Source organism: Protopterus annectens, chromosome 8.part0 (genome assembly GCF_019279795.1).
Source record: "Protopterus annectens isolate FY-2018-M chromosome 8.part0, PAN1.0, whole genome shotgun sequence".
Classification (NCBI taxonomy): Eukaryota; Metazoa; Chordata; order Ceratodontiformes; family Protopteridae; genus Protopterus; species Protopterus annectens.
Window position 1 is genome coordinate 711158590 of NC_056741.1, and position 26425 is coordinate 711185014.

General features: G+C 42.9%; 1 protein-coding gene across 2 annotated transcripts in view; it reads left to right on the top strand.

Moving 5' to 3' along the window:
* Window positions 1–26425, top strand: part of GON4L (gon-4 like) — a 3426849-nt gene that overhangs the window by 3315600 nt on the left and 84824 nt on the right. For both annotated transcript variants that reach the window (XM_044080158.1, XM_044080159.1), the window contains 2 exons: window positions 4008–5007; window positions 26098–26200. In XM_044080158.1, coding sequence (XP_043936093.1) covers window positions 4008–5007; window positions 26098–26200 — 1103 coding nt within the window. The remainder of the gene's footprint in view (window positions 1–4007; window positions 5008–26097; window positions 26201–26425) is intronic.

A 26425-nucleotide genomic window follows, 5' to 3' on the forward strand; every position in this document is an offset into this window, starting at 1 on the left:
GAGGTCGTGCGTGCGGGTTACTCGAGTGGAGCTAGACTTGCGGATATGCAGCAGTCCCATCAGGGTGGGGTCTGAGCTTGCTTTGTATGCCAGACAGAGGTCACCTCTGAGGAGTCTGTAAGGGACTGAATAGAGGGATAGGGCCTTTAGCATATCTGTATAGGGTAGATGTTTGATGCCCTGGATTCTCCTGGGGAGGAACCTCTGTGGTCTTTCCAGCTGCTACATGTGCTTTGTGAGTTACATGCCAAAAGGTGCATTGTACTCAATAACGGGTCTTACAAGGGAAGAATGCAGGGATGTTATGACCACCTTGTCCCTGGATGAGATACCTTTGCTAATGAGGTGGACCATTTAGAAAACTTTTCGTACAGTGGAAGCAATATGGTGGTCAGAAGTCAGTTTATCAGCCTGGGTGCCCAAGTCCCTCAAGACTGACTGTGTGCTTAGTACCTTGTTATTAATGTGATAATTTGTGGGGACGTCACTCTCCCCAAAGGGGATGATGATGCATTTTTTGGCATTCAGTTTGAGGCCCTGTTTCTGGCACCAGTCCTATATTTGGGGGAGACCCTCTTGGAGGATGTCCACATCACTAGGGGAACTGATGATAATGCCCAGCTTACAGTCATCTGCAAACTTGGTCAGCCATAGCCCACTGGTTTTGGCCTGCACCTCAGAAAAGTATATCCCAACAACAAGGGCCCCAAGACCGAACCCTGGGGTACACCACTCGTTGCGGACCAACTGCTTGAGGTGGCTTCCCCTATTTTAACTAGGTGGGTTCTATCAGTGAGCCAGATTGCTACCCATCTGGTCACATATGGATTGACACCTAGTTGAGAACGTTTATTTATTGATGAAACCAAAGGATCAGTGGATGCTCCACCTTTGTGCAAAGGGATGACAGTGGCTGTCTTCCACTCGGCTGGGACAAAGCCAGTACTCAGGCTTTGGTTGAATAGAGTGCCTAATGGTGCTGCAGGTTCCTGTCTGAATTCATCTAGGATGCAGCCTGGGATGCTACCTGGTCCCGTGGAGGCTGTATTTTTTGCTTTTGAGAGGGCAATGATGACTTGCTCCCTAGAGAAAAAGAGGGGGGGGCAGGTGCTGGGGATGTCCTGATTTACTGATGGGGGGAAGAGGGGTGAAGTTTTCACTGAACCTGTCTACCACCAGGTTGGCTATACCTACGGCGTTTGTGTATGTGGTGTCCTTGACCACCAGTTCTGAGCAGATCTGGGTGTTTCCTTTGAGTTTGCGGACATATGCGAAGAAAGCCTTGTGATTGTCTTTAGTAGATGTGGCCAGTTTGGACTTGGTTTGGTTTGGAGGAGTTTACTAGTGCTCTTATTTGCTTCTTCAGACTAAGGAGAGATTGCTTCCAGTTAGGCACCTGCTCCTTCTTGGTCCTGGACAACAGCTTTTTCCTTTTATTATAGAGCAGTGATGTCAAACCTTTTAGGTTCGACGTGTCAGAAATTCTGAAAATGCGTAACTTGACTCTGCTTGCGTGTCATCCCCCCAAAAAAAAAACAACAGAAAAAAAAAACAAAATAGATTAATTAAATAAGTCATATAAAAAATAAATAAACAGCATGGCTCTTCTATACAGCAGGGGGTAAATCTCAACAGAATCAGGAACAAATCTAGAAATAAGAGACATGGACAATTTTAAACTGTTAGTGCTATTAATTTGAAATACTGAGAGTATTCATGTTCCTATGAATTACCATATAGGTGGCAGTACACTAAACACTGAAAGTGTGATGAGAGACTTAGGGACACAGGTGGACAGTGGTCTCACCTTCGATAACCACATCGCCACAACAGTCAGGAAACCCTTCTATGTGGCACACCTCATCACTAAGGGCTCTTCATCCATAAGAAAGGAGATCATTGTCCCACTGTACTCATCCCTCATTAGACCCATTATAGAGTGCAACTCCCCGTTTGGTATGTACCTCACAAGACATCTGCAACAGCTGGAAAGGCCACAGCCATACCTCACTAAAAGGATCACAGGCCTAAAGCAGATGCCCTATGCTGACCGTCTAAAAAAACTCCAGCTATACTCTGTGACATACCGTCTACTCAGAGGCGATCTCTGCTTAACATACAAGGCCATGTCAAACCCTGAGCTGTTGGACATGCTCCACTTAAAGAAATCCCAATCTCACAGAGCTACATGCTCCAGCGATCTAAACCTTGTCATCACAATGAGCAAAACATGCTGGAGGTGTAGGTTCCTGACCCAGAGACTCCCCATACTCTGGACTAGACTGCCCATACATGTCGAGCAGAGTGCCTCCTTGGCCCTCTTCAAAAGGAACCTTGACGATTGGATGGGAGATAGTAAATTCACCCCAGGGATCACGTCAGTTGCCCTGCTAGACAGGGGTCCAGGAAAGTAAATATTGTGGGAAGAAATATCCAGGGAATTGTTATGGCTAGGCTTGTATAGGCCCTAGGGTCAATAGCCTAGTAACAACCTATAAAAAAATTAACATGAATTAATATACATTTTCTGAAGTAAAATTAATCTATAATTGTCATTAAATGTAAAAAGTTGCCAGTTTTAGGAGGGATTAAGATGGACAGTTTAGAGGAATGTAAAACAGCACACTCCTAGAAGTGCAGACTGCTTGCCCTTTGCAGAAGTGTAACCACGAAGAGAAAACAATGTCAGACTGCCCTTTGCCGACTCTGCCGAGAAAGTATACCGAAATAGTCTTTGAGTTTAATAACTTCCTTACCTCTGCAGCAGTGTTGAAGTGGCTCCTGGCATAAAATAATTTAATGCACTTCATACAAGCAACAAATGCAAAAGCAGTTTCTTTGGTAACTCGGGTGTTGGTGAACGCTGGTGTGTCACCCAAAATGTTGTGGCGTGTCACCTTTGACACACGTGTCATAGGTTCGCCATCACTGTCATAGAGTTTATTAATTGCAGATGTGCACCAGACAGGTTTACTCTTCCTTGAGGAGGAGGATTTTGTCCTGTTGGGAATTCCTGATTCCATTCAGCTATATAAGTGCTTGTATAGTACTTTGGTGTAGGTTTGGGCATATGTGCTAATTCCTATGGAGGGGAGGGAGCTGTGAAGCTGTTTATACCTTCCCTCAGGAGGTTGTAATCAGTTTTTGAGAAGTTTTTTTGTTTGAACCTATGTAGGGGGTGGTCGGGGGAAGATGGTTACTTCAAAAGTGACCACTTTTTAGTCGGATCTTACCAGGGAGGATGATACTGTAGTGGTTACTCATGTTGGTTAATACCAAGTCCAAGATATTTTCACCTCTTGTGGGAGTGTCTTAGTAGAGGATATAAAATATTGCATAACTGTAAGAATCAATCAGAGGAAGTTAGAATTGGGAAGAGGGACTGGGTAAGCATTTCACAAAGAAACAATGGGGGATGTCTCATTATGAAGGCTGCCAAAAAAGCAATTACTAGAAAATGGAAATCAAAGATCCTGCTAACTGAAGTTGTCTTGAAGAAGGTATAGTAGTTAACATTTTGTGTAAGTAAGCTTTCAGTGGCATCTCGGGTCTGCTTGTCCTCCCACGATCCCTTGTTTATCCTTTGTTAGCCATGACAGAAAATAAGTTATTTTCCTTGCATTTCATTCTCAGGCTCTTTTAACATATCTGTTTTGGAAACTGTTGAGGAGGTGATGAGAATCTCTCTCACTTAATGAGCAGCCCTTCATCCAAGTCATTAGATCATTATTGTAGTAGATCAGATATGATTCCACAATGGAACTTGTTATGAAAAGCATTCCAAAAGATTACTTTTTAACATTTGGATGTTCAGGATATATGGACCTGCTGACTGAGTAGCTCTTGAAGGTCTGTAATTATGGTAGGCACAACCTTGTTTTTCTTGTCACATCAGTGCTTCTATGGATTTCTAAATGTTTACTAACAGACAATGTATTAAATGCATAAGTTTACAGCTTCATATAGGTGTAATGTTTTTGTTTATTTTTGTTTCCCTATCAATGCAGGCCACAGTGGCACCCCAGACATGCCTCCTGCATGTAGAAGAGGAATACCATCAAGACAAAGTGGAATAACAAATGTAATATTAAACGAGGTTGGAGATGCTAGTAAACAGTCTGAACATTTGCCGGCATTGCAAAATAGTGAAGAGACTAAAACAGTAAAAAGCAAAGCAGGCTTCCAGGATGTGGACACCACCAATGGAGAACGAGCTCAACAAAACAAGACACAAAAATTGGTTAAGCTGAATGATTCTTTGAAGCTCACTTCAGAGGCAAACCCTGAAAAGAAAGGAAATTTGTTTTTCAGAACATCTACACCAAGTAAACTTACAGACACCACACAGGACAGCAGCAGCAGTGGACTTGATAAGGAAACTTCACCTTTAAGAACTGTTACCCAAAATGATAAATTGCATGACTGTAATGCTAATACTGATGCACATTTTCCAGAAGTAGCACCCCAGGATTATACAGGTGAACAAGAAAAGACATTCACAAATGTAATGGAGGGGAACTGCTTATCCAATGACCTGCATTTATCCAAGTCCCTTGTAGAAATGCACGATTCAGTGGCTAGAACAGCTGATGTTCATGCTGTATGTGATGCCGCCAGTGGACTTCAGAAACCTGAAGTGTGTGTATCAGACTCATCCCAAGAAAAGAGGGATAATGGTGAATTGCTAAACAAAGTCACAGAGTCATTAAGTTGCCTTGCTGATTCCAGAAAGGAAACACTGAGTCAAGATGATCTGGGCTCTACAGTCTGTGACATGTCTGAACTAAATGCTGCAGTTGTAAGGGGCCCTTTAAATGAAATGGAGATAAATGCTCAGTCACAAACAAAAAGAAGCCCTACCATGAAAAAAGAATCCCATTTGCATGGAGTGTGTATAACTCAAAGTGTGAGCCAGGGTACAGAACAAGGCAAAAATAAAGAACCTGCAGTTTGTGCAAAAAACAGCAAAGTCATTTCCACAGGAGAGAAAGTTGTACTCTGGACCAGGTAAGACCAATGAGATTTTTTTTTTTGAAGGGAGGAAAAATACAAGTATTCAAATGTCATTTAGTTAAACTTTTGGTGTTTCCTTTATAATGATAATATAATGGCATATAGCCATAGTTTAAAGCATCAAGAGGTTTTAATTTTGTGTGCGCGCCCACGTGCAATTGCAAGAAAGAAAGTTTTATTAATTCTTTGCAAAATACTGCAACCAATACTCTTTCATAGTCATTTTTACACAATAAATTTGTGTCTTTCAAAAAGAAAAATAGAACTGCATCGTGGTATACAACAGTCTTCATAAAAATATGTAATACTAGACTATTTTTCTGTATTTGTAGTATCCATGAGCTTTTTTGCCATTATAAAATTGATATTAAGTGAATAAAAATAGTTTATACAACAAAGGAGAGTCCATGGGATCTGTGAAGGAGATTCAGTCTTCATTAAGCTGAAGTAACTAGCATATAGCAGATTTCCAGCTCAGCAGATGTAAGCACCTCCCTTTCTCACAGTGCAGTGATGACGAACTTATTGGATTCTGCGTGTCAAAAATTCGGAAAATGCCTAACTTGACTCTGCTTGCGTTGTCACCCCCCCCCAAACAAAAAATAAGAATCTGGAACAAATCTAGAAATAAGAGACATGGACAGTTTTAAACTACTAGTACTATTAATTTGAGACACTGACGCACTATTTTTTCCCCTAACAGATTTGTTTTTCAATTGAATTGTACTGGTTATAGGCCACATTAAAGGGGAGGAAAGTTTTGAAATTATTTATTTTGGTCTCATTTTTTTATGTCACAAAAACCTGGCATTTTAACAGGGGTGTGTACACTTTTTATATCCACTGTATGCAGCTATTCAGGAGGTCTGTCCTTCAAAAAAAAGAGCCACCCAGGAAGTTCCACCATACCAGAGAGGGTCAGTAGTTTATTCAAGTTTATTTTTAGTTCAGAAGAAGAACAAGAACTTCAGGCCAGTTCTGGATCTCAGTAGCCTAAACATCTTTGTAAAAAGAAGAGAGGAAAAATAATACTAAAGGCTCATTTTTGTTTTAGTCATGGTTATTGGATATGTTTGGGGCCCAATTTCAAAAGACTTATGCTCTAAGTGACTTACTCCAGTGTAAGCTTGTTTTATAGGTAGGCTTTTCATCATAGTAAGTCTCACTTAACAGAAGTCAAGTCTTTATAATTGGGCCAGGCTTATATCTGAAAGTAGTCATTTACACAGAGGGCAAGTGTTTTGGAATCTGGCCCTTGTTCTCTGCAGCAGGTAAAATAGTATTTCTGTGAAAGATTGTTAATTATGAAGGCAATAAGAGAGTTTGGATGTATTTTGAATGTCATTGTGATGTTGAATGGTTTATATTTTTTTTCATATCTTTGTAAAAAAATAAGTTTGTAAACAAGGCTGTGCCATCGAAAAGAAAAGAAATAGCACTGATTATTTGGTTGCCCTACAGTCATGCATGTTCTATATGTTTATTTTACCATTGGTATTATTTCCAGTACAGAATACTTTAATGATTCTAGTAGATTCTTGGTTGAATATTATTAGATATAATTTTACTGAATTTCTGTGGAGAAGGGGTTCTTTCTAAATTCCCTGGAGTAAGAGTATTGTCCCATAAAGAAGGTGTGACTTAGTTTCACAGATACTTAAAAGCATATAGTATCACAACACAGTATATATTCAATATAAACAAGTGTGGTATTATGATACAAGCCATTATCACCCAGTAAGATGCCATCAGAATGGGTTGTATATAGCAAGTCAGCTGATGTGTTTGTTTGGATTTAGTATCTCAAGTGGTATAAAATTGTAATTGTGCAGGAGGTTATATATTCCTTGGATCAAGAACTTTGTTTAAAATTGTTTTCTTATCATTAAAATGTTATTCTTCGGTCAGGCATTTTTTTAACATGTAACAAAAAGAAAAGAAAGTCCCAGGAGAATCAAGCAGCTGAACACTTTATTCACTAAAAAAACAAATTAACGCTATTAAAACCATGCGTTTTCGTCTTATCAAAGACTTCATCAGATTTAACATGTGACTTGGTCGTGAATAGTTTTATACACAAATAAATTAGTAGAAGAACCAATCATGTTTTCTCTTTTTTAAAAAATCAGGTACGTAGTAAAAAGACATCAGAATCCATTAAGTTAAAATAACCTTTTGCCATCTTCAATATATGTTAAAAACCATTAATAATAAATAGCTATATCTAAATATATCAATATCAAATTAAATACTTTGTTAAAATGACTTAAAAACCGATCCTAAATTGCTTTTTTGTAGTATTATTCAATCATTTAAATTGTATATATAAAAAATTCATTTGGGTTTCATAGACTTAGAGGAATGCTGCCATCTGGTGGCCTTGTTCAAAATTACATTTGTCAAGATTTTGCAGCTTTTAGCTTTAATAATGGTTTAACAGAAATATACTCATTCAGTCCTGGGGTTTTGTTGGCTTCCAAATGTATCTGCCACCACAGCTCTTTATAGCCAACCAATTCCTCCCATGGACCACCCCTTAAGTCTCTTTTTATTTGATCAATTACAAAAAATCTATACCTGTAATCCTCACATACTTGTGAATGCCTGTAGAGTGCATTAGTTTCTTTCCTACTTTTTATGTCGTATATATGTTCATATATCCTCTTTTTCAAGGATCTCTCAGTTTTTCCTACATAAAAAGAAGTGCAATTTGTACATATAACTAAATAAACTAAACCTTGTGACTCGCAGTTAAAGTAACCCTTACTTTTTATCCAAGTGTGTCTGCTTTCCAAGAATACTTTTTCTTCATTTAGTACAAATTCACATTGCCTGCACCTACCGCATTTATATGTGCCTAATTTCAGTGTGTTAGATCTATCACCCTTCTTAATATTATTACCTGTCTCTAAAATACTTTTAATATTCCTAGGGTTTTTATAAATAACTCTAGGTGTCATGTCAGGGAGCCCTTTTAAGTCTGTCAATATTTTAAATTTATCCCATTCTTTTTGAAATATCTCCTTGACCTTGACGTTTAAAGCATTATATTCTAGTACCAAACCATGTTGGTAGTTAAATTGGTTAACCATTGAGTGTCCTTCAGTGTTCTGTATAATTTTCTTCTCCCCTTTTATAGGTCTAAATCTTCCATTTCTTCCTAAGGTTACCTCCTTTCTTAATTCTTCTATGAATGCTTTTGGGTAACCTCTTTCTAGGAACATTTTTTCCAGTCTATCACATTCCTTTATAAATTCGTGATCTTCACTGGACATCCTTGAACCCCTCACCAGCTGTCCTTTGACCAGGTTTTTCTTACAGTGACTTGGGTGGCTACTTTCGTAGTGTAGGAATGAATTGACATAAATGTCCTTCCTATATACCCTGGTTTCAAAGGAATCACTTTTTTTCATAATCTCTACATCCAGATAAGCAATATTTTCCTGGGAAATATTATAGGTGAACCTTAAAGTGGTTTCCCCTAAATAGTTAATGAATTCTTCTAATTTATCCATTTAACATGTAAAGATATAAATATTCTTTGTGTTTCACTGTTGCAGTCATCACATTTTGGTCATCCCTGCAAGGGTAGCTCTTGGCTGGCCCATATACCAGAGGCTTAGTATTTCTGCGTCGGTTGCTGTCACTTTAGGACTGACGTCAGGTTGTCAGTAGTGTAAAGTAAGGCAGCCGACGCCATTACATCAGTCTTTCTTGCCATGGAGCCTGATGCAGAAGTAGTTCGCGCAAGTGCTGATCGGTCACTACCTGGGTTTCGTCTACTGATTTGAAGCTGAAGTCTTGTAAAGCTAAGCACCCCATTGGGATCCTTTTTTTCTTGCACTAACCGATGTCAGAAAACGTTAACAACTGTCTCACCTGTGGAAAGCAAATACCACACAGAGACTTTCATTCTTACTGCATCACTTATTTAGGCCCAGACTATGACGTGCCCCGCTGTCGCTTCTGTGCTTTGTTCAGTGCCAGAACTATCCATCGTCGGGCCCTTATTGTAGCTAGATATTTTCGCTTACAGTCCTCGAACTTCAATATGGCTTAGGTAAGCCACCCAACAGCAGATCTTCTGAAAAAAACGTAAAGATAAAGACAGAGACAGGCTGCACAGGTCCAAACCTACTGACGATGCTTCCGTTACGCTATTCGTCAGTTCTCCAGTCGTCAGTGAGGTGCTTTTGCAGCCCCTGATGCCCGCTTCTGTGGATTCGCAGACCACTACTGAGACCCTTTTGGAGTCCAGTATGTCGCAAGACTCTTCTTCGACTAAGGATACTGTGGTCATCTCTACCTTGGATGGGTCCGGAGCCGCTGAGCAGGCACCGGCTTCCGAGGAAGTCCTTCTCACTACGGATTCTCGACACAAACCGACATCTTCTTTAACGACTACCGTTCTTTCAAAAACTACCGAGTTTCTTAGGCCCAGGGTACGAACCACACCCAAGAAACCGACGACCCAATCTCAGACACCTGCTTCCTTGCCTCAGTCTCAAATGCTTAAAATAGTGGAAGACCTTATCATGCTGATCAGGGGAAGCCAAGCTATCCCCTCCAAAAGGAAAAGAGATCTGTCCCCTGTAGTTTTGTCCAAACAAGAGTCAGATGACTCTGATGCGTCTTAATATGAAGACATGCAACCCCTCTCTACTTCTGAGGATTCTGATGCAGAGAGATTCCATCCCTTCTGGCTCTCCCCCAGATGATTTTTCCTTTGGGGAAACCCTTCATACCTTAAGGGAGCATTTCCAATGGGAGAGTCAGGACTACCCTCAGTCTAAAAAGAGACTCGGGGAATTCTTAGATCTTCTACAGCACAGACCCTTAGCCATCCCCTGAGTCCTGGACGTTGTGGAGGATGTTTTCCTGGAATCCAGCTTGAATCCTGACACCCTCCCTCCTGCACCCAGAAAACCAGACAGGTACTATAGAGTCCCTGACTCTCACAAATTTCTTTTTAAAAATTCTACTGCTGACCGTGAGGTAATTTCTCAAGTGCCTAAAGGGATTAAAAAGCATCCTCTGCTAAGAATCCCACCCCCTCAGATAGGGATTCCCAAGCACTAGGCAGATGGGGTAAAAAAGTTATACACCTATCAGAGCAGTAAATTGTCAGTTCCATATGCTAAAATTTCAGCAACATACCCTGGAACTCCTCAAACAAAAAATGTCTTCCTTTCCTGCTTGTGCAGAATCTAAAGAGTTACAACAGTTAATGCATTCTGCAAGTCAAGTAACTAAACACACCTTGCACTGTGGTTTTTGACACCCTAGAAGCTTCTTGCAGGGCAGCAGTCAACAGATCTGTCATTAGAAGGCATGCATGGCTTAAGGAACAGCCCTTGCCAGACCATGTCAAATCTAAATTGTTGGAAGCCTCCTTGCACAAAGACAACTTATTTGGCGCTAAGGCAGAACAGGACTTAAAAGAGATGGAAGAAAAAGCAAATTCTTTGCAGACAGTTAAGGATTTCTTACAGGTCCAGCCACCCAGTTTCAGCAGGCATTGTCCCACCAAGCACTGGTCCTTTCCTGCTCCCACTAAGCCAGTCCAGCCCAAACCCAAGGGAACCAGACCCCACCAGACAGCAGCCACAGGAAATGCAGAGATCTAAGCAGTGGACTTCCTCCACTTCAAAACCAAGGAGTTCTAAGCCACCCCCTTATGGTAGGAGCTCATAATGACTCACCTCCCCCACCCCCTCCCTCTGCCCACCTTCACTTACCCCTAGGAGGAAAACGCTCATTTCACGCAAGCACCTGGGCCACCATTACCAACGACCGCTGGCTTCTCAACATAGTGTCCCAGGGATACAAATTTTCGTTCCACACCCCCAAAAGGTTTCCCAGATCTACCTCCAAACCAGTGGGCAGAGGTGCAAAAGCAAGTCCTTTCCCTACTCTCTATGAGGGCATTAGAGCACGTTCCTGCTGAACAGAGACGCCAAGGTTTCTACTCCAGACTTTTTCTGGTACCCAGAAAAGAGGGCACCTGGCACCCCATCCTTGATCTATCCATTCTAAACACTTTCCTGGTGATCCCAAAATTCAAAATGCTCTCCCTCCAGCAGCTGCTACCCATTCTCTTCAAGGATGCTTGGATTGCCACCCTAGATCTAAAAGAGGCCTACCTCCATATTCCTATCAGGGAATCAAGCAGGAATTATCTCCATTTCAGGGCAGGATCTCAGCACTTTCAGTTCTCTACACTTCCCTTTGGCTTATCTACTGCTCCCAGAGTTTTCACAAAATGTCTGACTCCGGCCATTGCCTTTTGCAGACAAAGTGCAGACAACCAGGAAAAGCTGCTCAAGCACCTGGCCTTTGTAAAGTCCCCACTATCCTCCCTAGGGTACACAATCAGCAAAAAGAAATCCAAATAGGTGCCCACTCAAAGGATTATATTCCTGGGAGCAAGCCTGGACACAGCATCCCAGATAGCATTCCTTACACCAGAAAAGCAAAATTTCCTGACAGCCTATTTTTCTCAGTTAGCCACCAGACCCCAGCTGTCTGCAAGGAAAGTCCTGCAAGCTCTGGGGTTCATGGCATCTTGTATACTACTCATTCCATATGCCAGACTGCATATCGGGAAACTTCAGTGGTACCTAAAAACCCTTTAGTGTCAACACTTTCAAGATATGGAGACTCTTATACCTATAATTCCTTGCCTCAGAAAAAGATTTTCTTTGGTGGGCAACAGCATGCTCCCACAACAAGGGACTACCTTTCTCACCATGCCCCACCTCCCAGACCCTCACCACAGACGCATCAGACTATGCCTGGGGTGCACACCTGGACGGTAGGCGCATACAGGACCAGTGGAGTGCACAGCAAATCCCTCTGCACATCAACCAAATAGAGATGATGGCTGTCCATCACACCTTGATAGCTTTCAAGCCCCTTCTCTCCCCAGGGGTTCTCCTGATCAAAACAGACACCACCACTGTAATGTGGTATATCAACAAGCAGGGAGGGACTCACGCCTACCCTCTATGCAGGCTGGCCATGACCCTTTGGCACACAGCCTCTACCATGCAACTCCATCTGTTAGCACAATTCCTGCCAGGTTCTCTCAACTCTCTGGCAGACCAATTAAGCAGAAATCTTCTGGACCCACAAGAGTGGCAGCTCAACAGAAAAACCTTCACCCTAATAATTCAGAAATGGGGCACCCCAAAGGTCAAACTCTTTGCCTCCCACACCAACCATCAGCTCAGCAAATTCTGCACCAGGGAGCATCACTGCATGGCTTGGAAAGTGGATGCCCTGACCTTCTCCTAGGTCAGTCTATCAGTCAATGCCTTTCCTCCACTACCTTTCATCCCCAGGGTACTGCTCAAAATAAAGGCGGAAAAATAAAGGACAATTCTTATAACTCCAGACTGGCTTCGCCAGCACTGTTACCCCTTGCTGTGCAGCCTTTCCCACTGCCACTATGGCATCTTCCTCAGATTCCAAACCTCCTGACCCAGAAGGAAGGAGAATTCATGTATCTCCAATTGCAGACACTCAATTTGGCAGCTTGGCTTATTCCCTAACCCCCGATCAATCTGCCAAACTCAGTAAACAGGATGTCCTTCAAGGATGCATCTGCAGTCATAACATATGGATTGTCCTGCCTCAGGCAGCCCTTCGGTCGGCCGGATTCCAAAGTCTGGGTCTGGCCTCGGCTGATGTCGCACTTTCCCCGACGTCAGAGCGTCTGGGGTATAAAAGCATCAGCCGACGCCATTTTCCTCAGTCTTTCTTGCCGCGCAGTGCCCGAAGCAGAAGCTGTTTGCAAGTGCCGGTCGGTCAGATCCAGAGATTTCAGCTACCGAAGACTTGAAAAGCTAAGTACCCGTTGGGGACTCTTTCTTGCCTCAGCCGATGTCAGACAAAGTAAATAATTGTTTAACTTGTGGGAAACAAATACCTCATAAGGATTTCCATTCTTACTGCCTTCCTTGCTTAGGCCCAGACCACGACGTATCGGCCTGTTTAGCCTGTGCCTCCTTCAACCGACGAACTCTTAGACGTCGGTCGGAGTTTGCAGAGGAATTTTTTGGAGCCGCTTTTGCTTATAAAATGCCGTCGGAGACTCCGACATCGCATATGGTCAAAAAACGCAAGGAAAAGGACCGACACTCGCGGCCCGCTGTTTCGGCTGAAACCACGGCTAGGCCTACCGCGAGTGTCTCGGTTTCGACCGAAACCGAGTCCTCGGCGATTCCTTCTTCCGAAACCATACTTCTGACCGCCGAGGCCCGAGAGGCCCCGGCTGAGTCGGCTTCAGAACTACCTACCGAAGCTAGTGTTCAGGATTTGTCCGACACCATACCTTTGGACATTTCTACCCCTGCACGTGGGGCTGCTAGGCCCCCAGCTTCTATGTCCATTAAGGCCTTTTCCAGGGCTAAAGCTGCCAAACTTTCAAAAGCTTTGACTGCCAAATCTACACCCCAGAGGCCTTCCTCTAGTTCTCAGATCCTCAGCCTGGCTGAGGACCTTATCTCCTTAATTAGGGGTTCACAACCTCACCCAGACAGGGCCTCTCAACCTCCTCCAGATAAAAGGCCCAGGACTGACTCTGAACCTCACTCCTTAGATGATTCCATGGATGGATCTGAGTTGTCAGACCACCAGGGAGGGGCTTACTCGCCTTATGAGGATTCAGATGCAGAGGAATCTATCCCTTCGGCCTCCCCTCCTGAAGAGTTTTCCTTTGGGGAGACTTTACACTCCATGAGAGAGCACTTTCAATGGCAAGGTCAGGATTTCTCTGATTCTAGAAAAAGATTACGGACCTTTTTGCATTTGCCTCAGCATAGGCCCTTAGCTATACCTCCTGTTCTAAATGTAATTGATGATGTGTACAATGATGTCAGTACAGCCCCTGATACTCTTCCTCCGGCCCCTGCCAAACCTGACAGATATTACAGGGTCCCGGATTCTCATTTCCATCTGTATAAAGCCCATTCTGCAGACCCAGAAACTATTTCTCAGGGCCCTAAAGGGGTTGCAGCCACTACTGCCAAAATCCCCTACCCTCTGATAGAGAGTCTAGAGCTTTAGAGAGATGGGGTAAGAAGGTGTATACATCTGCAACTCTTTATGTCAGGGCATTAAACTGTCAATTCCATATGATACAGTACCAAGAGTATTTGTTAGATGAATTGAATAAGAAACTTTCTTCTCCTGAACCCCTAGACCATAAATCCCTTCAGGATTTGGTACATAACTCACAACAGGTTAGTAATCATTACTTAAAATGTGGCTATGATGCACTGGAGGCTTCATTTAGATCAGCTATGACTGGGGCAGTTATTCGTAGACATGCCTGGCTGAAGGAGCAATCTTTGCCAGAACATGTCAAAGTTAAACTCCTCGATGCTCCAATGGAGAAGCAAAATTTATTTGGCTCCCCTGCTCAGGAGATTCTAAAAAAGGTTGAAGAAAAAGCAAAATCTGTGCAAACAGTTAAAGATTTCCTGCAAGTTCAACCACCGAGATTCAGCAGAAACTGGCCTACAAAAAATTGGTCCTTTCCAGACTTGGACAGAGCCCAGAGAGGCAGGAACAGGCGCCCTAGAGGCAGAGGTCAATCGAAGGGCTCCTACAAAGGCCGTCAGTGGCAGCCTGCCAACCAGAGGAGTAGTGCAACAGCTACAACTACAACCACTACTACAGGACAGACTCAATGACTTGACTCTGATTCCGCCTACCAGGGATCAACTGGAGGCACCCTTGGGCGGAAAGCTGGCTTTATTCACAAAAAACTGGCATTATATTACAAAGGATACTTGGGCATTACAAATAATAGACAAAGGATACAGGTTTCACTTCCACACTTTGCCAAAAAGAAGCGGAATGCCAAACCTTCCACCAAATCAGAAGGCAGAGGCTTTAAAACAAATCAGCAATTTACTTCAGATGAAAGCTATAGAAAAGGTACCATGTTCAGAACAAGGCCAAGGATTTTACTCCAGACTATTCCTTGTACCAAGAAAAGAAAATCAATGGAGACCTATTCTCGACCTGTCCGCACTCAACACTTATCTCATTGTGCCAAAATTCAAAATGCTGACCCTACAGCAACTTCTTCCCATGTTGGGCAAGGAGTCTTGGCTGGTGACTCTAGATCTCAAGGAGGCATACCTGCACGTCCCTATCCGACCAAGTTGCAGAAGACACCTCAGATTTCTTGCAGGATCAGAGCATTATCAATTCTCAGCATTGCCCTTTGGCTTATCTACTGCGCCCAGAGTATTCACAAAATGCCTGGCATCAGTAATTGCACATTGCAGACTACAGGGAATTCAAATTTATCCATACCTGGACGACTGCCTAATACAAGCGGACAACAAGAACAAATTGTTAAAGGACTTGGCCTATGCCATACACCTGTTACAGGCCTTGGGATACAGAGTCAACATCCAAAAGTCAAGACTAGTACCATCCCAAAGGATCACCTTTTTGTGTGCAGATCTGGACACAAGCACCCAAATGGCCTTTCTCACAGAAGAAAAGCAAAAACAACTTCCAGATTACTTCATGATTTTTACAAGACAAACTCAGCTTACTGCAAGGAAAATCCTGCAGGCCCTGGGTTACATGGCATCCTGCATAATTCTAATCCCACATGCCAGACTGCATATAAGGAAATTACAATGGTACGTAAGGAGTGTATGGTCTCAACACAGTCACGGTTTGGAAACCATGATACCAATCATTCCATGCCTTCAAAAGGAATTCCTGTGTTGGGCTCAGGCCTGCCAGTCCAACAGAGGGTTGCCTTTCAACAAACCAAAAGCAAGGCAGACCATCACCACAGACGCCTCGGACCGAGGATGGGGAGCACACATGGAGGACAAATGCATCCAAGGCCTATGGCCTCAAGGGCAGCTAAGCATGCACATAAACCAAAAGGAAATGCTGGCAGCGAGGCATGCAATCGAGGCATTCAAACCCTTCCTCCAACAAGGACATCTGTTAATAAGGACAGACAACACCACGGTCATGTGGTACATAAACAAACAGGGTGGCACACATTCTTACCCGCTATGCCGGATGGCTATGAATCTGTGGGATCTATGCCTGAATCTCAATATCCAACTACAGGCCCAATTCGTGCCACGGAAAGAAAATGCACTGGCGGACAGCCTAAGCAGAACTACCATGGATGCACACGAATGGATGCTGCACCCAGACATCTTCAAGCTCATAACAAAGACATGGGGAATGCCGGAGATAGATCTGTTCGCCTCCCCACTCAACCATCAACTGAAGACATTCTGCTCAAGGACATACCACCCACAAGCTTGGAGGGTGGACTCTCTCTCTTTCAGCTGGAAAACCCTAACAGTATATGCCTTCCCACCTCTCCCATTGATGCACAAGGTTCTACTGAAAATCAGGGAGGAACAGCCAAAAGTGATACTAATAGCTCCGGACTGGCCAAGACAACACTGGTATCCACTATTGAGAAACATGTCTCAGGCAAAATCATGGCCTCTCCCCCTTTGGCCTCTTCTTCTAACGCAGAACAATTTCAAGACCCTGCATCCCAACTTGAAAACATTGCAGCTAACTGCCTGGAAAATTCCTTAAATCCCAATCAAACTGTTTTATTTCAGAGGGTGAAGGACATTATCCTGGAAGCTCGCAGGCCTTCCACAAGGAAGACATACTCAGCTAAATGGAAGAGATTTCTCATTTGGAGCACATCAAAGGGCATAGATGTCACAGTAGCAAACGTAGCACATATCCTAGAATATTTAGCAGAATTGTTCCACAATGGCCTGTCCTACTCTTCCATTAAGATTCATGCTTCAGCAATTTCAGCAGAATACAATATGGATCCACCTATCTTCTCACACCCTCTCCTCAGACAATTTCTGAGAGGGATCAAAAATGTTAAACCTCCAATAAGACCCCCTCTACCTGCCTGGGATCTCAACTTTGTGCTGGAAAAGCTGACACTACCTCCTTTTGAACCAGCAGCATCAGCGGATCTACAGTTTCTATCTTGGAAAACTGCATTCCTTCTGGCAATCACTTCAGCAAGAAGAGTATCTGAGTTACAAGCATTAATGGCAGTGCAGCCTTTTCTTATTTTCCACCAGGACAGGGTATCACTAAGAACCAATCCTACTTTTATGCCAAAGGTGGTATCTAGGGTATCCTTGAACCAAGCTATTCACTTGCCTACGTTCTTCCCTAATCCACAAAATAAAGGGGAAAAACTTTTGCACACCCTGGATATACACAGACAACTACGCTACTATTTGGACAGAACAAAAACTAGCAGAAAAACTGACCAACTTTTTGTAGCATATGCAACCGGGGTGCAAGGAAGAGCAATTTCCAAACAGACAGTTTCAAAATGGATAGGAAATTGCATTCGCTTTTGCTACTCCTTTCATGGAAAGACAGTTCCTGAAAATATCAGGCCTCACTCCACAAGGGCCACGGCCACCACTACAGCCTTCCTAAGGGGGGGTGGCTACCAAGGACATTTTAGAAGCTGCTACTTGGACCTCCGTGCATACATTTGCCAAGCATTACAATCTACCTTTATACTCTAGATCCAGAGCAGGGTTTGCAACTGCAGTCCTACAGGGGATCTTAACTACACCATCCTTTTCTTAGTACCTCCATCCCCAGATTGGCTATGGTATTCTACCCATATGTTATGACTGCAGATGCATCCTTGAAGGACATAGTACAGTTTTGTACCTACCATAAATGTAGATGTCCGATAGGTATGCATCTGCAGTCAGGATTACCCTCCCTCCTTCCCCTCTTTGGTATTCCTAGGGTGCTTACCCCTCTTTTAGCTAGCTGGGGGAATCTATTATGGTGTATTTGTTTGTTTATTCATGTATATAATTTGCAAATGTTTGGAACTTTTCAGCATTTATCCAAATTTAGCCTTCCTAGAGGGCACCTGGCATCTGGGGCAAGAAAAACTGAGGAAAATGGCGTCGGCTGATGCTTTTATACCCCAGACGCTTTGACGTCGGGGAAAGTGCGACATCAGCCGAGGCCAGACCCAGACTTTGGAATCCGGCCGACCGAAGGGCTGCCTGAGGCAGGACAACCCATATGTTATGACTGCAGATGCATACCTATCGGACATCTACATTTATGGTAGGTACAAAACTGTACTTTCTAGATGTTATACATGAGGCCACACACCCTAGCACTAGAAAGTCTTATGCTGACAAATGGAGAAAGGTTCTGCACCTGGATTCGGGCTAAGGGAGCCAATATGGAACAGCCCTTTCTCCCTCTCATCCTGGATTAATTAGCTGACCTACTACACAATGGCCTGTCTTTTTCCTCTATTTGAAATTCATGCTTCTGCTATCTCTGCTCATTTTCCCACTGAGCATCATCTTTTTCTCATACCCCTTAATCAAACAGTTCCTAAGAGGGGCGGAAGACCTTATAATGCTTATCAGGGGAAGCCAGGCTACCCCTTCCAAAAGTAAGAGACTTGTCCCCAGTAGTTTTATCTGAACAAGAGTCCAATGACTCTGATGCATCTGAATATGAAGATATATGCAACCCCCGTCTGCTTATGAGGATTCTGATGCAGAGGAATCCATCCCTTCAACCTCTCCACCCGAGGACTTTCCTTTGGGGAAACCCTGCATACTTTAAGGGAGCATTTCCAATGGGAATGTCAGGACTATCCTCAGTCAAAAAAGAGACTCAGGGAATTCTTAGATCTTCCACAGTACAGACCTCTGGTCATTCCTTCTGTCCTGGATGTTATGGATGATGTTTTTATGGAATTCAGTCTGACTCCTGACACCCTCCCTCCTGCTCCCAGGAAACCTGACAGATTTATATATTTATTTTACATTTGTTATTATTGAGTCCCTGACTCACAAATTTCTTTTCAAAAATCCTACTGCTGACCTCGAGGTCATCTCGCAAGGACCTAAAGGAATCAAAGCAACCTCAGCTAAGAATTCCACCCCCTCGGATAGGGATTCCCGAGCATTAGACAGATGGAGTAAAAAAGTATACATCTCTGCTACTCTTGCTTATTAGAGCATTAAATTGTCAGTTCCACATGCTGAAATGTCAGCAACATCCCATGGAACTACTCAAATAAAAAATATCTTCTTTTTCTTCTTGTGCAGAAAATAGAGTTACAAGAGTTAATGCATTCTGCAAGTCAGGTAACTAAGCACACCTTACAATGTGGTTTTGATGCCCTAGAAGCATCTTACAGGGCAGCAGTTATCACTTCTGTCATTAGAAGGCATGCTTAGCTTAAGAAACAGCCCTTGCCAGACCATAACAAATCCAAATTATTGGACGCATCCTTGAACAAAGACAACTTATTTGGCACCAAGGCAGAAGAGGTCTTAAAAAAGATGGAAGAAAAAGCTAAATCTATGCAGACAATTTGACTTCTTACAGGTCCAACCTCCAAAGTTCACTAGGCATTGCCCCTCCAAGCACTGGTCCTTTCCTGCCCTCTCCAGGCCAGCTCAGCGCAGACCCAGGGGAAGCAGACCTCCCAGACAACAGCCCCAGGGAATGCAGAGATCTAAGCAATGGAGTTCCTCCTCTTCAAAAACAGGGAGTGCAAAACCATCCCCTTACGGTAAGAACTCACAATGACTTTACACTTTCACCCCCTCCCTCTGCCCACCTGCTTTTGCCCCTAGGAGGAAAACTCTCCTTCCATGCAGGCAACTGGGCCACCATTACCAACGACCGCTGGGTCCTCAACATAGTGTCCCAGGGATACAGATTTTATTTCCACTCTGCCAACCCCAAAAGGGTTCCCAGATTTTCCTCCAAACGAGTGGGCAGAGGCCAAAAAGCAAGTCCTTTCCCTGCTCTCCATGAGGGCCATAGAACATGTTCCTACATAGCAGATAGGCCAAGGTTTCTACTCCAGACTCTTCCTAGTACGCAGAAAAGAGGGCACATGGTGCCCCATCCTCGATCTGTCAATTCTAAACACCTTTCTGGTGATACCAAAATTCAAAATGCTCACCCTCCAGTAGCTTTTTTACCTCTGCTTTCCAAGGATGCTTGGTTAGCCCCTAGACCTAAAAGAGGCTTACCCACACATCCCATTCAGGGAATAATGCAAGAAATACCTACATTTCAGAGCAGGATCTATGCACTGTCAGTTCTCTCTGCTTCCCTTTGGCTTACCTACTGCTCCCAGAGTTTTCAGAAAATGTCTGGCTCCCGCCATTGCTTTTTGCAGACAAAGAAATATTCAAATTTACCCATACTTAGATGACTGCCTGATTCAGGTAGACCGTCAGGAAAAGCTGCTTCAGCACCTGACCTTTGTAAAGGACCTACTGACCTCCCTGGGGTATACTGTCAACGAAAAGTAATCAAAACTAGTCCCCACACAAAAAATTGTATTCCTGAGAGCAAGCCTGGACACAGCATCCCAGATGGCATTCCTTACTCCAGAAAAACAAGCCTACCTGACAGGCTACTTCTCTCAACTGGCCACAAGAAGCCAGTTATCTGCAAGAAAAATCCTGCACTCTCTAGGGTTCATGGCCTCTGCATTCTACTCATTCCATATGCCAGACTGCATATGAGGAAACTACACTGGTACCTAAAAAGCCTTTGGTGTCAGCACTTTCAAGACCTGGAAACTCTTATACCAGTGATACCTTGTCTAAGGCAATATTTCTCTTTGGTGGGCAGCAGCATGCAACCACAACAAGGGACTTCCCTTCTCACAACCCCACGCCGCCCAGACCCTCATCACAGATGCATCAGACTATGCCTGGGATGGTTGCCTGGACGGCAGGTGCATTCAGAGCCAGTGGAGCCCAAATCAAGTACATCTGCACATCAACCTAAAAGAGATGTTAGCTGTTTAGCATGCACTGACAGCTTTCAGACCCCTACTCTCCCTGGGGCCTCTACTGATCAAAACAGACAACACTACAGTGACGTGGCATATCAATAAGCAGGGAGGGACTCACTCTTATCCTATCTGCAGCCTCGCCTGACCCTTTGGCACAAGGCTTCAGCCATGCAACTACACCTGTTAGCACAATTCCTGCCAGGCTCTCTAAACTCACTGGCAGATAACTTAAGCAGAAACCTGCTAGACCCACACGAGTGGCAGCTAGACCTCAGAACCTTCAGCCTTGTAACCCAGAAATGGGGCACCCCGAAAGTAGACCTCTTTGCCTCCCACTCCAATCATCAGCTCAGCAAATTCTGCACCAGGGAACCTCACAGCAAGGCCTGGAAAGTGGATGCTCTATCCTTCCAGTGGGTAAACCTCTCAGTCTATGCATTTCCCCCTCTACCACTCATTTCAAGGGTACTGCTCAAAATAAGGGGGGAAAAACCGAGGGAAATCCTATTTGCCCCAGACTGGCCAAGCCAGCACTGGTACCCACTTCTGCGCAGCCTGTCACCCCTGCCACCATGGCACCTACCTCTCATCCCAACACTCCTGACCGAGAGGAATGGAAAATTCATGCATCCCCAATTGCAGACCCTCAACCTGGCAGCCTGGCTTATTCCTTGACCTCTCCTCAAGCTGCCAGCCTATGCAAACAAGTTCTAGATGTTATACATGAGGCCAGATGCCCCAGCACTAGAAAATCTTATGCTGACAAGTGGAAAAGGGTTTGCACCTGGATCCAGGCTAAGGGAGCCGGAAAAGCATAGCCCTCCCTACCCGTCATCCTAGATTACCTAGTAGGCCTACTACACAGGGGTCCATCCTTCTCTTCTATTAACATCCATGCCTCAGCCATCTCTGCTCATTTCAGCACAGAGCCACCACTATTGTCACATCAAACCATTCCTAAGAGGGGCTAACATCTTAAGGCCACCCAGAAGAGCTCCTACCCCAGCCTGGGACCTTAACTCTGTGTTGGTAAAGCTCACCCTGCCCCTCTTTGAACCTGCAGCTTCAGCAGAGTTAAAATTTCTGTCTTGGAAGACAGGCTTGCTTCTGGCCATCACTTCAGATAGAAGAGTATCAGAACTACAAGCACTTATGGCTGTGGAGCCCTTCATCATTTTCCATGCTGACAGGGTCTTCCTCAGGACTAACCCATCTTTCATGCCTAAAGTGGTATCCAGTGTGGATCTGAACCAATCTGTTCATTTGCCCACCTTTTTCCCTAACCCACAAAACAAGGGGAAAGGATTCTGCACTCTTAGATGTGCACAGACAACTCAGATTCTACCTGGACAGAACTAAATCTTTTAGAAAAACTGATCAATTGCTAGTCAGCTTTGCTGCATGAACAGAGGGCAAGGCCATATCCAAACAAACAATCTCCAGATGGATAGCACACTGCATCCATTTCTGCTACAAACTGCACAGGAAAACACCCCCAAATGGGGTCAGGACACATTCCACCAGAGCAACCTCCACCTCTGCAGTTTTTCTCAGAGGGGTCTCCACCAGGGACATCCTGGTGGCTGCAACATGGACATCTGTTCATACTTTCACCAAGCATTGCCACCTGCTTATCTTCTCCAAATCCAGGGCAGGCTTTGCCACCTCAGTCTTGCAGGTCATCCTAGACAGCCCCCAGTCTTCTTGACTGCCTCCACTCTTTTCTTCAGGTTTGGGAATCAACCCAAATGTGATGACTGCAGCAGTGAAACACGAAGAACATAGTACAAGGAAATTTGGGTATTTACTTTTCTACTAGTGGTGTTCCTCCACCATAACCTAGCTTCCTATTGGTGGCTCCTGACAGGGCAAGAAAAACTGATGTAATGGCGTCGGCTGCCTGTTTTTATACCACTGACAACCTGACGTCAGTCTTGGAGCATCAACAACCAATGCAGAAATACTAAGCCTCTGGTATTCTGGCTGACTGAAGGCTACCCCTGGCAGGATAGCTCAAATGTGATGACTGCAACAGTGAATACATTCAAACATCTACATTTATGGTAAGTGTACACAACTGTAATTTGTTTGTGTGTGTGTGTGTGTTTTTCTGTCATTTCTGTCAGAGCAAGAGAGAGAGAATAGGGTCAAGCAAGTGAGGGACTAAGAGCATACCTCTGAATTTCTTCACTCAAGAATTCCAGATAAAGCCAACACAATAGGGAGGAACCCTAAAGTCAGGGTCAATCTTTAAATATAACAGCTGTATTTTCTCCTTAATACATATAAAACTATAATGTCTGTGTTTATTGACTGAAAGTAATCCTTAGCGATTTACCAGAAAATCAAATGTTTTCAAGAGAACAAAATTAGGGACAGCTGAGTGGATTGGGGGGTTGCAATACCCTACACTATACGATTGTTTTTTTTGGAGTTTTTTTCCCATTCATTTGATCACAATGAGACATCTGATATGTACTCAGTCAAGAAAGTAGCTGTAATTGCTAGGCGCACATTTGTGTGTGTGTGTGTGTGTGTGTGTGTGTGTGTGTGTGTGTGTGTGTGTGTGTGTGTGTGTGTGTGTGTGTGTATCTTAGTCTTGTATTTTTGATGCAATGTATTTCCTCCAACAACAATTACACAACCTACAGCTAATGTGAAACATCAGGGGAAGAACATCAGAAAAATAAAAATGATACTGTAATAAGAAAAATAAGTACAGAACAATTTAAAAGATTGTCCATTATCTTAGCACAATAATGGCCTCCAAAGTAGGTGTTATGAGCGAAGTAACGGACAAGCCTTGATAAAATTCTAGCATTACCACTTATATAGAGGATCATTATTCCAGTGCTTTAATTTCTGGTACCAGCCTATAACTTTTGGTTATACAAGCTATAAATAGGTGCTGCATTCAGAAATAAATGTAACGGTATACTACATGCTTCTGTCCTTAAGTGTTATTTCAAAATATAGCAAATATAACTTTGACAAGTGATGCAGCTGAAGGTAGTATAGTTTTGTGAAGGGCATTTCTTGCATTCAGTATTATTTTGTGCAAACTTTTAAAATTTGCATCTTAATATTTTTCTGTTTCTCTAGCAGCTTTCCAACTAGAAGGCCATCTGAAGAATAGCAATTCTGGATAAACTTACATGCAGTCCTACCCTGTTAGCAGGAGAAACTTGAACTTTCCCAAAAATGCAATGCTTATCGAATTTTGAGGCAGCCCCCTTCCCGTTTTGAACTGCTGTCATGTTTGCATATAACTTTCAAGATGCTCAGGCCAAGATAATAGTTTCAGAATTGTCAGATTTTTTCCTGAATATGAAATAACTGTCAAAAATTACACACCCATTATTCTTATTTGTTAAAATTCACAATCTATGTATTTCACATTTGTCTCGTACACTGGTAGCTGCACAGAAAGATGCTATTCCTTGTTAAACAAATCATTTTACATTAGCTGACTCTTGTAGTTATTTTTAGTCCAGTCCTATAATGTTCCTTTAAATGTTTCTTCAGTTTATTGAACCCAGGTATTACTTTGCCTTTCCAGATAGACAGACAGGTGACAATAAGGATTTCCTTCTTACAAGATGTTCCCCTTAACTGCTGTCAGTAATGTGGATACAAAGGATGTGTTGTAAAAGGGAAACGCTGCTATATAAGCAAGGCTTCAACTTTGGTAAGCTGTACACGAGAGTCATACACTTGCTTTGTATAGAGGAAAGTGTGCATACATTAAAATCAGTGAGTCTTCAGTACTTTGTATGTCCAGTTCTTTAAAAAACAAGTACAGAGTTTTGGTAGAAAAAATACACCAACATTCAGGTCAGGAAAATCAACCATACTCCAAGTATCTAAGCATCCAAAGACTATTCAGTTAGTAGTCAGCATCTTAGGTCAGCCTTTATAGTGTAGTCTAGACTACAAGATTCTTTCTGTATTACTTTTCTGATCCATTTCAAATGCAGATTTCTGCCTTTCTAACATCATTCTTGTACAGACTTAGAAATGTCTATTTTTTCCTTCTCAGTTGCCCTGAAGTTGTTGGAGAGTCTTCCTCTGTACAATGTATCTGGGATGAGCCTTCACCTCCTTTCTGGAATAGTGGATGGAGTTTAGCCTGTGCAGGAGCGTAACATATGACTGTTTCCCTAGGAAAGTTCACCCTGATGCAGGCTGGATGTATAACAATTTAAATTTGAAATTCCCTGGCCTATATAGCTTCTTTGCATTACAATAAGCTACTGTCATTTACCTTGTTTCAGCTGAATAGTCGTGGTTACACCACACTGTTGCATCCTGTCCACATTTATTTTTTAGAAGCCTACCGTTTTGACAAAATCTTTTCTTTGAGTTCATATGGGTGGAAGCAAACCAAGAGGAGATTAGAAAACTTTGCCTTGGGTGACTGTGGAAGCAAAAAACTTTGGGCTGTTTCAGTTCCTGTCTCTTGTCTCAGCAGACTAGTCCATTCCATCAGTATATATTTCATGAAATCCACTCAGTTCACCCCCCTCAGCCTTTTCAGTAATATGTGTTTTAAACTTGTTTTTAGCTTTTGTATCCTCAAGTTTAGTTTCTAAAAGTTCCAGCTTTGCTTCCATGGTGGATATTCAGTGTTTCATCTCCTTCATTCCAGACTTCTTCCGTCCTTTTATCTGATCTTTTAATGTAGTCCAGTTAATTGGTAGTAATTGGTATGTAGTTCTGACATTACTGACTCAAACTCTGCTCTTGCATGTTGGCCACCTCCCTTAGCCTAGGATTCAGCCTGTCATTTTGGAATCTTCAAACTAAAAATCACCTTTTTTGGCTTCCTTTCCATCATGTAAGAATTATATATAAATAATTACATATACACCACCAGAACCTCAAAGATGAATTTTGTACTGATAATTTCAACTTTGTAGCATTAAAATTACAACAGTATTAATCTTATAGAGCAAGGTAGTTGTACTCAAACACTCCTCACTTGTTCCCTGCATTGACACGGGCATTCATTTTGCCTTTCATCTCAGACATTTCTTACATTCTTTCAGGAGATTGAAAACAGGAGAAAATGTCAGCTGTTTGAAATGCAGTCACCATACTGTCGCATGCAGAACAAATATCTTTTCAGTACTCTTGTGATAAATGGATTAATTTTAGATTTGTGACAATGCATTGTCATTTCAGTTTCAGTTTTAAACATACTATTCTGTTGATCCTAGGGAAGATGATCGAGTGATCCTTACAGAATGTCAGGAAAATGGAGCCAGTCAGGAAGTTTTCATTGCCATTGCAAATAAACTTGGCAGCAAATCACCAACAGAGGTAAGGGATATGGATGAAGGAGTACTTGTCAGCTGAAAAACAAGACCATAGTCATTTTGCATTTGTTTGGTGGGTTGTTCAGGGAAGTAAAAATTGTGATGGTAGTCAAAATGTTTTATTTATTTGTTTGCTTTCTGTTATTATTGTTGTTATTCTTGTTTGCATTTAACACTGTAGCTAGTAGCACAGAAGATCATTTGTTACACGTTTAGCCAAAGTATAAGA